At 41.6% G+C, this 16771-nt stretch overlaps 2 protein-coding genes across 2 annotated transcripts in view; both read right to left on the reverse strand.

The window, feature by feature from the left end:
• The window catches only part of LOC310642862 (sodium- and chloride-dependent GABA transporter 2-like), an 88337-nt gene that overhangs the window by 48680 nt on the left and 22886 nt on the right, over positions 1 to 16771 (reverse strand). Inside the window, exon 2 of the mRNA XM_083366814.1 lies at positions 15820 to 16096. Within this exon, the coding sequence (XP_083222940.1) occupies positions 15820 to 16027 (208 nt within the window). The 5' untranslated portion in view covers positions 16028 to 16096. The remainder of the gene's footprint in view (positions 1 to 15819; positions 16097 to 16771) is intronic.
• KDM5A (lysine demethylase 5A) overlaps positions 16042 to 16771 on the reverse strand; it is a 63605-nt gene continuing 62875 nt past the window's right edge. The window contains exon 29 of the mRNA XM_083366798.1: positions 16042 to 16096. The gene's annotated coding sequence lies outside the window, so the exon portion shown is untranslated. The remainder of the gene's footprint in view (positions 16097 to 16771) is intronic.

A 16771-nucleotide genomic window follows, 5' to 3' on the forward strand; every position in this document is an offset into this window, starting at 1 on the left:
CGTTAGCTGCTCCAGCAACCCACATGGTATTCTTTAAGAGCCCAGTACATAACAATGGGGTCAACCAATCATCTTTAGGAAAAGGAAGCAATAGAATTGCAAAACCTTAAGTTCGGGCAGGAACACTTTTTGTGTGAAAGGCCTTATATGAAGATAGGACCAGAACTAAAAGAATGAAAGACTCATTTTTCTCACACTTACTTTTTCCCAACCAGTGGACAAATGAAGAAATGAGGAACATTGGTAAAAACAGTTACTTGCAGAGAGCTTTTCGATTAAGTCAAAGACTGTATCAAATCAGATTTTTTTAAGATTACAGATTTGTTCCTGCTGCTGAAAGGATATTGAAAAATTGAATCCATTTCAGACATGGCTGTATTCCTACCTAAGAATACAATTCTCTTTATCAATGGAAAGCATAGATTGCATTTAATAAAGCTTTTTAAAACCAACACCTGAATTTTTTTGCCCTTGGATTTCAGAAACATATGTCCTGTTTCTTTCAGCACTTTCAGAAAGAGATGTGTTTTGTTTTTGTTTTTTGACCACAGAAAGGTGCCAGAGAAACTGATTCTGTGGCTGTTTTAATTTAGATTCTTGCATGGAGCAAATAGGAGATACAATTTAGGCCCCTTCAAACTCTGTTCTATGAAAATCAGATGATAGCTATTTATGCAACTGTCTGACAAGGTTTTATTTTTTAAAGAGATTTCTTTCACCTTTCATTTCTCATAAACATTTATTTTTTATAATGGGGATTATACAAAGAGGTGATTAAGGAAATCAATAATGAGTGAGTCTGGAAGCATGAAAGGCAAATGCAACAGGACATGAAATAATATCAATGACCATTGATTTAAGAAAAAAAGAAGACTGTTCAGAGAAAGCATAGCTAGAGGCCTTGTAGAAGGACACAAACAGGCTGCCATATTACCTGTATTCCACTCATGATCACAGCTGCCCCACGGGAGATCTATGGTGAATGAACTGAAGAGGTAAAACAAGGCCCAAGCCAGGACAATAATATAGTAGAAATTAAGGAGCACCACAATCACTTGGGAAGCATACCCAATCCCTACAAAAAGAAAAAAATAAACCAGGAACAAAAATTACATGTTGAAAACAAATTCACGGGACCTTCTTAAATAAAAATCTGCAACGTATAGCAAGATCCCATCCTAACCCCCAGCAAGCTTAACAGTTGGAAGGAAAGAGTGGTCAAAATGAACCTACCAAGATAACCTTTGAGCATCTTATGCTTTCACATGTAAACAAAGTTCAGAGAAGAACAAATCTGGAGCCAATATTCACTTAATGGGTCTGGGAAAGGTCAGCCGTTCCATCTTGTATACACATTGGGCACGTATAAGTAGTCCTAGACTTACAAACATTTGTTTAGTGACTGTTTGAAGTTACAATGACATTGAAAAAAGTAACTTACTATCGGTCTTTACACCTATGATCGTCACAGCATCTCCATGGTCACATATCAAAATTCAGGCACCCGGCAACCAGCATCCTGGAGTTGTGTGGTATATCTATTTGTGACCTTCCCAACTGACTTCAGGCAAGCAGAGTCAATGGAGGAAACCGGATTCACTTAACAATTGTGTGAGTCACTTAACAAATGCAGTGATTCACTTAAGAACCATAGCAAAAAACACTGGAAAATTGGGTGTGACTCATTTAACAACCACCTTACTTAGCAACAGGAATCCTGATCCCAATTGTGGTCATAGGTGCTTCAGAAGTAACTGCAGTCACTTCCATTTCTTTGTGTCCGGTAGGTGGCAAAACCGAGACGCAGCAATTTGAACTGAAATTGAGTTTTTTGTGTAAGCATTTTAAATGATCTCTACCAGATTTCACTCCATTCTGTATATTCAGCTTTTTTTTCAGATTAAGGCATTTGGGTTATTTTAATCAAATAGCAAGGGTAGCAATTCCTGGGATAATAAACAGCATCCAATTAGTAATCTTTGAGTTCCAATTAGAAGCAGAGTTTGCAACAATGCTACTAGACCTTCGGGATCCAAATGACATTCTGGAATTTAGGGGGAGGGTGGTAATCTTTTCCCCCAGCATATTTTGAAGTAACGAAAGAAATGAGTATTAGTGCACAAGAGTCTATTGATTGGTTTACTTTATCCCCCAGGTGGAATTTTCTCCTGAGAACATATGGAATATTCACACAGAGTCTATCACCATTATTATTTTTAAGACACTCTCAAAAGTTCTAATTTGCTTTAAACCACTCTATTGGAGAGCAACCATCTCAGTCACGAGGTGGGCTCAAGCAGGGAATTAGTTTGGCCTTGCTAGTTAAACACAAGAGGGTCAATACTGACTCCTCCCCAAATGTTTTTGAGTCTTATCTAGTCTTTCCCAGGTAAAAGATGCCAGTCTGGGAAGATTCCTGTGAAATAGGCATAAAACAATAAAGCAGCTAGTTTCAACTCTACATGTGTGGATCTGGTTGTTTGTGCCTGACACACCTTCTGTTATCAATGTCCTGTGGTAGAGTGGCTAGAAAAACAGACCCTTATCTGAACAAGCAAATATACTGTTCTAATGTTAGAAACCTGATGTTAGAAACCTCACAAAATATACTCACGGAATTCACATATTGTGCTTAACTATGATTTTTTTAATAAGTTCAGTTTGGCTAAGATGACACTATATGATAGACCATTAACCCTGATTTATAATCTACAATGGGTTTGCAGCACAGTTTAGGCAAACAAACATTTAAGTAGCCATGATTATGACAAAATGATGTCCTAATGCAGACTTTCTCATTGCATAAAAAGGGATGAATTTTACACTGCAACATAGCCAACCATGTTTCATCACTTGTCCCCCTTACCATTTTGTGCCAAGGTACCATGTGACAGGCACTGATTCACTTAACAGTCTTGCTTAGCAAAGGAACTCTGATCCCAACTCTGCTCATAAGTCAAGGACTACCTGTGCTGATCATTTTCTGGAATGGGAAGTACCAGCACAAGATTTTAAAAATATAGGTCTGAAATGTGATAATCTAATTTTATTTAATTATTTAACTGAAGTTATGTGCCTCTTGACTCTTACAGACTGTGGGCAGCTCACACAAATCAAAGAACTTATAATAAATTCAATAAACTATAAAAGATTAAGGTGAGAGGTGGTAAGTGTGGTGTAGTGAGAGCTCTCCTTCTCCCTCACCATAGGCTTGAGGAAGAGCCAGGTCTTCAAGGCTCTTCCTCAAGCATGCCCATTACTGCTTGCACTACCTCATTCTTGTCCACTTGAACCTTCTAGATGGTGGTCAAGGGAAGCCCCAAGTACAGTACATTGCAATAGTCAAACCACAAGGTAACTAGACAGCTAGCAAATAGGTACCAATTTAAATTGCAAGTGGCAAAAAGGCCTAAGAGAAGTAATGTGTTACCATGTTTGATTTTTAGAAGAAATTATGCAGCATCAAAGGAAAGACTCAAAGTTCACTTCCCCATCTGCTTTGATCTAAGTCCTTATTAGGGAGAGAATCATGAATAATATTTTTTAAAAATTCAGATGTTGACACATGCTTAGCACTTTTCAGTTTCAACTTGACTAGACATCTTTTCGGATGCAAGGTTTTCTCCGCTACCAATGAAACCACAATTCCTTGTTATTTTTGGCAAAAGAAATAATGAGGGAAGAAAGAGGAGGATTATAAAAGAACCAATGGAATCCTTGTAAGGATGTATGGTGATGATAGAATAAAAACTCTTCCCAGTTTGGTAAGATAATTCTTTCATATAAAATTGCATTCAGTCAACCAGCTTGCTCCATAAGTGTAGCAGATGACCAGGTTAAGCCTGAGGGAGGGGTCAAATGCATCACCTGTTATGAGTCCCTTCACACCCACAAGAAACAGAACTCCAGCCCACCTTGAATTCCTTTGACTCTTATCTACCACAAATTTGCTTTGGCAGTTAGTAGTTCAGATTCTTGTAGAGAGCTTAAGCTTGCAATAAATCGTTATACCCATTTGAAATGCCTAGGCAACCTTGGCTCTTTTATGACTCGTGAACTTCAACTCCCAGAATTCCTGAGCCAGCTGGCTCAGGAATTCTGGGAGTTGAAGTCCACGAGTCATAAAAGAGCCAAGGTTGCCTACCCCTGGCCTAGATCTTCTGATTCTTCTGGTGCTTGACAATAAGATTTAACATACCTTCAAAAAGAGGACATAGCCTCCTCCAGGAAGTGATCCCTCCCTGACTGGTATATTGTCCCAGGGCTGTCTCTAGGAAAAACACTGGAATTCCACAGGTGAAAAGGAAGATGAGGTAGGGAATGAAGAAGGCACCTACAGATTCAGAAAAAGAGAGACATGGCTTGACATTAAAGAGACATTCTACAACAGTGTTTCTCAACCTTTACTGTAGTAACTTTAAGATGTGTGGACTTCAACTCCCAGAATTCTTCAACAGCATAGCTGGCTTTTCTGTAAGCTACAACGCTGCCACAATTGTAATAAGCCTTACTGGAATCCCACCGAGTTTTGTATAGCTTCCTTCCATCTAATAAAATATTGGATAGTCACCTTTTGGGGGGGAGGAATATTATGATAGCAATAAGTTCTTTATAATAGTGGTAGAAGTTTTGTGAGAAATGATGACTTGTGCAGTAATACAAAGCAATTGTGCTGAATTACAATGCTGCTGACACCTTGAGAGCACTCTGATGTGTTCAAAATACTTTGCAAATACAGTAATGCTTAGAGCAGCCCCCAGAGGCTCACTCAAAGGTAGAGTTTAGAATATTTTGACTATATTTTATTCCTGCTACAATGGGAAACTGTATTTGAAACTCTAGTAAGTCAATCTCCAAAGTGCAGACTGCAGCATACCTCATTTTCACAAAAAGATGACTAATCCAATCCATAAACAAAATATAATCCCTTTTTGTGAAAGGTAGGAAAGCTGTAGTCCTAATACAGCATTTTACATGTTGGCTGGCAATACCAAGTTATGAATGTTGGCCTGAGAGACTTTAAGGAATCTCAGAAGTACATGATTTCTTTTCATTTTTTGCTTCACACACAAAAAATTAGGGTAAAGATAACAGTTTCCCCTGCCCCATTGTTTCTGACTCTTTTCATTTGTGTTTCCCCACCCCCCAGTCAGCCTTTCACAGGGCCATAAAAGCTTGGTTTGCCACCAGGTGTGGGGATCTAGCTGTGTGGCAGTAGTTAATAATGTACCAATGAAAAATATAATATTAATAAATAATACATAGGAAAAGAAGACAAAATTATAGTTATCTAATGGGCTGTTGTACATTTCAAATTTGTCTTTGAAAGGTTTTCTGCATCACATGTCAGAACCCTAGATTTTTATATATCATACCATTTGGCATGAATTAAGGTGGAGATGGGCAGGAGAATACTACCGATACTCCCATATCACACCTCTCCTCCGTGAGCTGCACTGGCTTCCGGTTGCCTCCCGAGTGAAATTCAAGGTGCTAACAATGACATACAAAGCCCTACATAGCATGGGTCCGAATTACCTACGGGAGAACCTTCTGCCAACGTCAACACCCCTCCGTCCTGTGCGCTCCCACAGAGAGGGCCTCCTCAGGGTGCCACCGCTCAAAGAATGCCGGCTGGTGGCCCCCAGGGGGAGGGCATTCTCAGTGGGTGCGCCAGCCCTCTGGAACTGCTTGCCAACTGAAATCCGGATGGCCCCCGACCTTCGCACCTTCCGGCGCGACTTAAAGACTTACCTGTTCCAGCAGTCGGGCCTGGCCTGATAGCTCTTGGGGTTTCATTTGTTTTTACTATCGTTTTTTACTATTGTTTAACTGTATACCTACCTTACTCTGTACACCGCCCCGAGTCCCTCGGGAGAAGGGCGGTATATAAAAACAAATAAATAAATAAATAAATAAATATGTGCCAATCTCCCTCAGCCTCCAAATATCCGTCATCTTCCTTGAAGCAAGTCCTATGGTTGTGCCAATATTCAAATGTTTCAATCTGGCTCCATGAAGATTTGGTTAGTTCAAATGTTTGGATCAACTGGATAAATCAAATCATGAAAGTGTACCCATTGGTTGAATCAAATGTGCTTGAGTGAATTTGGTCTAATTCAGACTAATACAGAGATTTTCTGTGCATGTACACAGACATTATGTGAGCATGAATCAAATCCAACTGAATTGTTTGGGTTTGGTAATCTGGTATAATTTGGTTTTATATTGTTTATTTGCTTAGTAAAACCTTGGGGTTTTAAGCCCCCTCTTAAGCCATTAAGAGTCCGAGTTTGTCAGCTGGAGAGCTGACAGCCTGGGTTCTGTGCACCTGGGTGAGCTCTCATTATTTGTCCCAGCTCCTGCCCACCTAGCAGTTTGAAGGTATGCAAATGCAAGTAGATTAATAGGTACCACTCTGGTGGGAAGGTAACAGCATTCCGTGTGCCTTTGGCATGTAGTCATGCTGGCCACATGACCACCTAAATTGTCTTCAGACAATGCTGGCTCCCTCGCCAAGAAACTGAGATGAGCACCATGCCCTAGAGTGATACATGCCTGACAGGTAAATCTTTACCTTATTTATTAAAGATCGAGCCTGCTTTTCTTTCAGAAGCTCAAGTCTTCTCCCCACATCCTTATCTGCATCAAAATTCTATTTGAACTTCAAATTGGATCTGATTCACTCACCCCTAATCAGTAGTGGGATTCAGCCAATTCGCACCACTTTGGCAGAACCGGTAGCTAATTTTTTGTTGCCCAGGCCCAGAATGGACTTCCAGAAGTGGCATCCACACAGAGAACCGGTTGTTCACATATTTGAATGCCACCACTGGGTCTAATAAAGTATGTACCCTTTTGCTTTGTTGAAAGAAAAATCTTCATCAGGGTTGAGTCCAAGCCGGGAATAACCAACATGGTAACTGCTTTAGAAAAAAGGTTGTAGTTTATTGAGGAAGAGAGCCAGACAAAAAGATGACTCTGGAAAAAAGAGTGACCACATGTAGCAGGGAGTGGGTTTTTATACCTTCTGGGGCTCTTGAGGTTGTTTCCTGTTCCTGTTTAAGGCTTTGTATTTCCTGTGTCATGTACTTTGACCTGAGTCATTGGCATTGTGATGACAGTGATGACTTACAAAGCCCTACATGGCATGGGTCCGGATTACCTATGGCAACACCTGCGGCCGGCGTCAACTTCCCTCCGTCCAGTGCGCTTCCACAGAGAGGGCCTCCTCAGGGTGCCTCCGATCAAGGAATGTCGATTGGTGGCCCCCAGGGGGAGAGCGTTCTCTGTGGGCGCACCAGACTTTTGGAACCGCTTGCCGGTTGAGCTCCGAACGGCCCCCGACCTTCGCTCCTTTCGGCGTGATCTCAAAACTTCTTTTTGAACAAGCTGGCCTGGTCTGATGGGTTGGAGCTGGGTTTTATAATCGGTTTAAATTTTAATATGTATTAATTTATTACGGGCATTGTAGTTTAATTACTTTTTAATTTTTGTATCCTGGTTTTTATTATGTATTGCCCTGTTCACCGCCCTGAGTCCTTCGGGAGAAGGGCGGTATACAAATTAAATTATTAAATTAAATTAAATTAAATTAAATTAATTGTTGGGTTAATCCTATTATGCCCTGTCTTAGAGTTTGGGTGGGGTATGTAGATTTTAAGGGTCTTTGTCTTCCTAATCTCTTCAGTTTCTAGCTGGAAGTCTCCAACCTTCCAGAATGGATTATCACATCTGCATTTCTAAAAGCTGGTTTCTGCTGAGTTGCCTCGGCTGGAGCGGGGGGTGGGTGGGTGGGGAGGAGAAGTTTCTGCCTTTTTAAAGATCTTCTCCATTATTCCTTTGGGAACTATATTTTGCCTTTTTAAATATTCCCTAAAATATTTTTTTCTCTGGATTCTTTCCACAGCTTTCAATAACCTGCTGTAAAAAACAGAGCTATATTTCTCTCCCCTTCTTCCATGCAGGTGGTGCTAATGGATTCTCTGGTTCTGAAGCTAGACATGAAGTCTATGAGAAACTGTTAGGAGATTGAGGTATATTCATTAGTAAGAAAAACAGTTCAGTAGACCTTAAACCAAGAAAGAGAGAGAGAGCTTTTTTATAGAAGCTGTGGGAGAAGTGAATCCAAAGCTAGAAACGTTCCAGGTTTATAAAAACAAAACTAAAAAAAAACAACCCACTTTTTAAATTCCACCTGAAAGCACTAAATACAAAAGACTAAATACAAAAACAAAAAACAGAGGGCCGTGTGAAACTAGCTAATCCACTTCATGCTGTTAGGATGGGAAAGCGGTTTAGGGTAGGTTTGGGAAGCAAATCCAAGCAAATTCAGGCCAGAGATCAAAATCTCCGCTATGAAAACTCCATCTGTACAGTCCTCTTGTTCCCCCAAGCTTCCAGAAAGTCAGATTAAAGGCAGACTTGTAAAAAAAAAAAAAACGGGAAATAATTCCCTAATCATTCGTGGAGTTCTACCCACCCCACACCGCCCAAACACTCACTCACTCTCTCTCTCTCTCTCTCTCTCTCTCTCTCTCTCTCTCTCTCTCTCTCTCTCTCTCCCTCTCTCCCTCTCTCCCTCTCTCCCTCTCTCCCTCTCTCTCTCTCTCTCTCTCTGTATCATACAGGAAAATTCAGGGCTTTTTTCCTCATAGAACGTTCAGAACGGAGTTCCGGCACCTTTTTTGGATGGAACCTTGTAGGGTAGGCAAGGCGGGTTGTATGACATGTGTGAGTTCCGGCACCTTTTTCTTTTACAAAGAAAGCACTGGGAAAATTATTCCTCTATTGCAGCAGATTGCAACCCTTGCTTTTTAACATTACATACATATCCATCTGAGAAGGGGTTTAAACATGCATTTGTTTCAAAAGTGTACCAGGTTTTTTAGCAGCAGAAGAAAAAAAAAATGGCTCATTATTCTTCCGGTTGAAAAACCCACTCAAAACAGTTGCTGCAACTGTTACATCAATAGAGCTGGTAGAGATGAACATCTCTGCCTGTCAGCTGCGCATAATTTCACCTTACAGGACTGAAAACATTTTTTTTGGCTTCATTCTTTTAGATTAGAACCACAGACAGGCCCTTTCTCTAAAAAGTGTTGATTTTTAGTCCCAGGTGTTAGGGGAAAGAAGCCGTGTTCATGTCAGATTTTCCCAGAAGGAGCTTTTTTTTAGGAGAGTTTCCCAAGTTGGAAACTCCCCAAATAAATAGCTGCTCAAAAATTAATACTATTCTTCCAGCATCTTTTGCTAGACAGGTGGATTAACTACCTGTCTGCACCTGTTAGCTGGGATTGGTGTTGTCCTTTTGTTGTCAGTGGACACCATCAGAAATCTGGTAGCTTTTAGATGTGTTGATTATGAGAGCTGACACATCTAGAAGTCCCAACACATCTAGAAGTCAGCAGAGAAGAAAGGATGTTTGGGTTGGGTAAGCAATGTTGGGCTATATTTCAACAATTGCACTTTGTTGTAGGCCTCATTCCATTCAAATAATAGGCAGGCTGAAGTATGTGTGAATGCAGCCAATCAACTGGTGTTCCTTCCCATTATTTATTTTTTTACATTTTATTTATTTGTATCATGCCTTTATTATTTTTACAAGTAACTCAAGGCAGATATCCACACCTTTCTCCTCCTATTTTCCCCACAACAACAACCCTATGAAGTGGATTTGGCTGAGAGAGAATCACTGGCCCAAAATGTCCCAGCTGGCTTTCATAACAAAGGCACAACTAGAAATCACAGTCTCCCAGTTTCTAGTCTGGTGCCTTAACCACTAGACCCAACTGGCTCTATTACAGGGGTCTTCAAACTTGGCCCTTTTATGACTTGTGGACTTCAACTCCCAGGATTCCTCAGCCATGCTGGCTGAGGAATCCTGGGAGTTGAAGTCCACAAGTCTTAAAAGGGCCAAGTTTGAAGACCCCTGCTCTATTATAACCTATTGCTATTGAGATAAAACATAACGTTCATCCAAGCTTGATAAAACTTTGGTGCCTCTTTTTAATTTTTCATTAATTTGTATTTCTTTTCTAAAGCAGCAGTTGAAAAGGCCTTATTAATTCAACTCAATGTTATGTATTCTAGCATTTTCCAATGTTGCGCAATATTTAATTTGGTTGTTAAGATTAAATAAATAAGTACTTTATTTTTAAGCTTATGATTTGATGTTGTAAATAAATATAATAAACCTAGCTCTGGGGACATTATGCCCCTTTTTTGACAAATTCAAAATTTTGACAAATTTTGGCAAACTTCTTTTTTGACAAATTCTTCAACACTTGGATGTTAGATATAAATAATCTATAAAAGCATGTTATTTATACAAGAAGGAAGAAATATTTTTCTATAGCTTGATTTATTTGATTGTTAAGGCTGTCTGTTGGCCAGATTTTCCCATATGCAATCACTTTTTTCCATCCCCTGCTAGTTCCCCATAATCATACATTGAAGACACCTGCTTAGTGTCCAGAATTTAAAAGACAGACAGTGGATAATGAAATATTTAAAATGTCTAAAACAAGTTCATCCTTAGAAATAGGAAAGGAAGCTATTTGTAATGTAGATAAGAAGGCTCAGGTCAAATCCTTTTGTAAGAAAATATGCTTACAAGCACTATTGACAGCATAAAGGGAGTAGGAAGCTGATCTGGATTAATTTTGCATACTAAAGGAGCTTCAAAACAAGGCAAGTTATATAATGTATTATTTGTGTCAATACTTTACTGAAATATACTAGCATTTTTTAAAATGAGCCATGGTGGCCCAGTGGTTAGAATGCAGTATTGCAGGCTGACTCTGTCTGCTCACTGCAAGGAGTTTGATCCTGACTGACTCAAAGTTAACTCAGCTTTCCATCCTTCTGAGGTCAGTAAAATGACAACCCAGATTGTTGGGGGCAATATGCTGACTCTGTAAACTGCTTAGAGTGTGCTGTAAAACACCATGAAGTGGTATATAAATCTAAGTGCTATTGCTATTGCCAAAAAAAGCCCCTAGTATACTACCGTATTTTCCGGCGTATAAGACGATTGGGCGTATAAGACGACCCCCGACTTTTGAGAGGAATTTTCAAGATTTTTTGTCTTATACGCCGGAAAATACTTACATGCCAGTTGCCAAGTGTCCGACACAAGCCCGATTCAGACCCATCTGATGCAGATGGTGCAAAGCCCTGCTTGTTCCCCCCCGACGCCGGATGGCTCTGCCGGTGCCGCCTCAAGAGGGAAGGGTGTGAGGCGCCTGCCACGGCTCCCTGAGGACTCCTTAGCAGCCGAGGAGCGTGTGTGTGCGTAGGACTGCCCTGCCAGCTCCCGCCCGATGCCGGACGGCTCCGCTGGTGCCGCCTCGAGAGGGAAGTGCGTGAGGTGCCTGCCACGGCTCCCCAAGCAATCCTTAGCAGTCGGGGAGCGCGCGCATGTGCAGGACTGCTCTGCCGGCTCCTGCCCGACGCCAGACAGCTCCGCCGGTGCTGCCTCAATAGGGAAGGGCGTGAGGCGCCTGCCACGGCTCCCCGAGGAGTCCTTAGCAGCCGGGGAGCACGCGCGTGCGCAGGACTGCCCTGCCGGCTCCCGCCTGACGCCAGCCTGCCCTGCTTCCTCCGCAGTGAGAGGGGAGGGCGTGCCTTCCCGGGCTCGTCGACTTGCAGCCACACCAGAGCCAAAAGGGGCTTTTCCTTCCACCCACCCTTTGGAATAAACGCAAGAGCTCTCGGGGTCTGGCGTTTGCAAGGGAGAGGGGAAGGGGCTTAGAGGCTCTTGGGGGTGGGAAGGGAGAGTCACGTTGGAGGGGGGACTGGACTAAGGAGGCTTGAAGTTGCTTTGCAAGAACGGGGGCGCTCGATTGATTTATGTACTATTTTCCGGCATATAAGACGACTGGGCGTATAAGACGACCCCCCAACTTTTGAGAAGATTTTCATGGGTTAAAAAGTCATCTTATACGCCGGAAAATATGGTATGTTGACTACTATCATATTTCTAGAATTAATGGATAGCATTTGGAATTAATGCCATTAAATTTAATAGGCTGCAAGTTAGCCATCACTGATTCTAATTGTACTGCTCATGAGTCACTTAACTTGGATGTTTCTATCACATGATAATGTTAAAATGCAGCAATAAAATCACGGATGTCTACAAATGTGGTCAAAACATCTAGATCGGGATCTCCAACCGATGGGCCACTGTGCTGTGGGAATGGCTGGAAAGTGCATGCATGTGTGTGAGCACACACACCCCACTCGTGCTAGCACCGCTGCGTGGGCACTAGCAGCCTCACTTTGCACCTGCGCAGGGGGTGCTAACATCACCCCCAGCATCACACGGGTGCTAGTGGTCCGTTTGTGCATGCGTGCACGTTTACCTGCTACTCCCTTTCCTTCCAGGCAGCCAAGTCGGAAAGATTGGGGAGCTCTGATGTAGATGATGGTCACAATCGAACAATCAAAGGTCCACTGGTTCTTATGTATATTGTGGCAAGCTTCAATCACACCGTTGAAGCTCCTATTTTGATCACACTCTGCTGACTCCCCCCCCATTAAAATAAATTAAAATAAATACTCGTGATTAGAATAAAACAGTAAAGCTGGATAGTGATAAATTCTCCAACAATTCTAAAAGCTCAAATGCAAGTTTCTTTGTATTTGCCGTACATACAGTATATGTCAAAGGAACAACCACATTCTTTATTAACTTTTTTAAAAAAAGGAATGCTATCCCTTGATCCTAATTAAGAAACTATCCCTTGGAAACAAAATGGCAGCCAGCCTAATCTGCATCAACTATGATAGGGAGGGGATCTTATTTCTTTCTCATTGAAAACCCCCTCCAAATCTGTGTTTTGCTCCAAAGCTGCTAATACTTAAAAAGTGGGGGGGGGGGGAGGTCAGCAGGCATGAATTCCCAGCAGAAAAAAAATGGCATTGTGAGTATTAACCCTCCTGTGAAACATGAGATTGGATAGAATGGCTGCTTTTGATATAATAATCTGCAGGCAGTTTTAAGAACAGGTATAAAACATATGCCTTGTATTCAGAAGGGGACTTGGAGGAAAACCAAGAACAAGATATGTGCAGAAACACCAGACTAATTTAGACAGGCTCCAAGCATGGGAGATGCCTTCCTAAATTGAAGAGCTCCTGACTGGGGTTTACCTAACAGGCCTTAGAAAACAGAAAACCACCACGTTCAGAGAGCACCAAGGACCCACCCTGCAGTACAGCCCAGAGCTATAAATGTTCTTTTATTAGTTAGATTTCCTGCAATGCCCAGCACAACATCTCTGTGAGCATTATGGGAAATTTAAATGGTGCCTTAGTGCTGTCCACCGTCTGTTCAGAGATGGGCCTCAGTGCCATTGGGCATTGTTGGAACTTGGCCAGCTGATAACTAATTAAGCCTTTTCTTCCCATGCTCTGCTGATTTGGGATTGAAGCAGAAATCTTTACGTATAGTTGTGTTAAGTGTCTATGGCAGACATGTCAAACACAAGGCCTGGGGGCCGGATCCGCCCCGTGAAGTGGTTTCATGTGGCCCGCGAAGCCATCCTGGAAACAGTGAGGGAACGGCCCCCACTGCCTTGGCCCTCGCCCAGAGACCCTCCTCCTGCCAGAGACCCTCAGATCTGTCCCACTCCTGCCCAGGCACCCATAGGCACCCTTGATGCGAACGATGTAGAGCTGGCCACGCCCACCCTGTAGGCCATACGCACTCTAGCCACGCCCACCCAGTAGGCCACGCCCACCCTGGCCATACCCACCCGGCCCCCTGAGGGCAACCGCAGTGCTGATGCGGCCCTCAATGAAATTGAGTTTGACACCCCTGGTCTATGGAGATTCTCAGTCATCCAGGTCATGGCTGTCCCCAGTGCTTTTTTTGTAAAAGAAAAAGGTGCCGGAACTCACACATGTCATACAACCCGCCTTGCCTACCCTACAAGGTTCCATCCAAAAAAGGTGCCGGAACTCCGTTCTGAACGTTCTATGAGAAAAAAAGCCCTGGCTGTCCCAAAGGTGTTTTACTAAAAGGCAACTGGATTTTCTTGTCTTTTTTTTCTTTGAAAAGGTTTTGCTTCTCTTAATGTCTCATTTTACTGCAACAGAGGGAGTCGAAAAGTCAATGCCTTTTGTGTCTTCCCCTCCTCTTCTCCACACTTTCCTGTTTTCCCTTTTCCTATTGTCGTCCCCTAGTATTTGCTTTTGTATTTTCATATTTCATGTTATAAATTAATAGAATTATTAAAAAAGTTTTAAAAAAGAGGTTTCTTGAATAAGAAGTGAAATGTTTTCAAAGGAAAAAGAAACAAGTAAGTCCAGTTGCCTTTTGGAAAAAGCACCTTTGGGACAGTTGTGTTAAGGTTTTTTTTTTGTTTATGTATACAAAGTTGAAAGACTTCCCAAATTATGTGTGAATCAATTCTTAGATAGAGCCCCTGTGGTGTAGGTGTTGTCAGTGGGAAAATCCTGATTCAACTCACCAGTCAACATGGGTGAACTTGTCTCAGTTACTGTTACTTAATCCAACCTACCTTTACGGGGATTATGTTCTGAGGTAAAATGAAAGGAGATGCCAGATGTCCTCTAAAAGGAGAAATGGTGTGTTTTACTTATGCTAATGGGTGATGCTTAGATGGGATGATTGTAATTATAGCTTTATGATTATATAATTGGTCTTTATATTATTGTTTGACCCGCCAAGAGTGAGCGCCTGTTACTCGTCCCAGCTTCTGCCAACCTAGCAGTTCGAAAGCACGTAAAAATGCAAGTAGAAAAATAGGGACCACTACGGTGGGAAGGTAACAGCGTTCCGTGCGCCTTTGGCGTCTAGTCATGCCGGCCACATGACCACGGAGACATCCTCGGACAAGCGCTGGCTCTTCGGCTTTGAAACGGAGATGAGCACCGGCCCCTAGAGTCGGAAACGACTAGCATGCACGTGCGGGGGAACCTTTACCTTTTATTATTATTGTTTACTGTGGATATTATATTTTCCTATGCCTTTTGTTACTGTAAACTGCTGATCGTTTTGCGATTCTCAGTAGAATTACAATTGATCCATAAAAAAGGCAAAGTATATTTAGTAATATAACAGACAGCCTTGAAGTGAGAGAGAGAGCCATTCCCAACTTTGGTATCTCCAAACACATAGATTTTAACTCCCTGAATTTTCAGCAAGCATTGCCATAAGTCTGCACAGATAGAGAGGTCCTAGATTTGGAAAAGAGAGGTAGATTGGATTGGTTAAGACACTAAGTGGTACCAGAGATCAGGTTTTACTCCATGGAAGCTCCCAGGGTAAATTTTGACTAGTTACAGCGTACTTCAGTTGTTGTTCCAGGAATTAAAGAATGGAATCTTATGTGCAACAGAAAAATGAATAATAAATAGGGCACTGGATTTGGATAGGTAACTATGAGTAGGCTTGTGTAATTTCCTCTTTTTCATCCCAACTTACCTGGTGAGCAGGAATGGTTTTAACATTACAAAATTGTTGGCATGTTTGATATTGCATGTTTGATCATTTCTTTGCATTAAGACGGAACTGCAGAGTATAATTCAGAATGGAAGAGCTGAAGACTTCAGTTTCAAGCAGATATCATTGCTATAACGTCTTACCTAATATTGGAATTTGCTTTCTTCTCACCCATACCCTGCTTTTTGTAAGTATGTGTTCAGTGAAGGGTTCAAAATCTTTCATTTTGATTGGGCTGAATAAAGGTTTTGCTCAACTGTGGCTTCTGCCTTTGGATCGCTAAGAGGCATGTAGTCAAGAAAGTTATCATACACAAATGTAAATAGAACAAAAGTTGAACTTACCACCACCATTTTTGTAACAGAGGTAAGGGAACCTCCAAACATTCCCCAAACCAATGATTTCTCCTGCCACAGACAGCACATATTCCAGCTTGTTGTTCCAGTGATCCCGATCTAGTGTCTGATTCCCTGCTTCTTTTTTCTTTGTTTCTCCAGTGAGTTGTGCATGTATTTCTCCATTGATCACTGCCCCAGGGACGCTGTAATCCATTCCACCTTCAAAAGCCCAGTGCTATTTTTTTGCTCCCCCGCTGTTATGCTTACAACAATCAAATTCAAGCTGGAAGAAAAGTGAGAAACAAACTCAGGGATTTGCTCAAGAGTTCACAGCCCAGTTGACTTGCTAACAACAGCTGGAAATGTTGATGTTCCTTGTGCACAACATGTACCCACAGACTTCACCGAGGTAGGAGGTATTTACTTTGGATTCAAAGAACACTGACAGCTTAATTTTTAAGAGACTTCTTTCAAAATGTTCTGGTTCCTCACAGCGCATCTTTTCAGCCAACGTGTCCTGATTATTTTGTACACCACTGGTATTTTATTTACTCTCTTAATTTATTTCACTTGAACCAACAGTCCAGTGAAAACACTGCAAACTCTGTTTACTTTAGTATAGTTATCCCAAAATTGATTAAGTTCAAATGCATTTTTGGATTATAATGTGTCACTAGTATTGGTCCATCCTTACTTTCTCAAATCCATTTTGTAGTCATCGAATGCCCTAACTTGTGGTTATCCTAATGTTTGTTATAATATTACTCAAGGTTAAATCTCTTAGCCCGATTATACATATTAACCTTTGTTTATATTAAGGACTTCTCTAAAAGGAGGTAAATAAGGAAAGGTTATTTTTTAGTGGTGGCACCATAGCCAAGAGTCAAATGCCTTCTTCAATGTTTTCTGTGCACTCGTTTTTGTTTTTTCAACACTAGGCAATTCCTACATTTCCAGA

The sequence above is a fragment of the Vipera ursinii genome (assembly GCF_947247035.1).
Source record: "Vipera ursinii genome assembly, chromosome: 6".
Classification (NCBI taxonomy): domain Eukaryota; kingdom Metazoa; phylum Chordata; class Lepidosauria; order Squamata; family Viperidae; genus Vipera; species Vipera ursinii.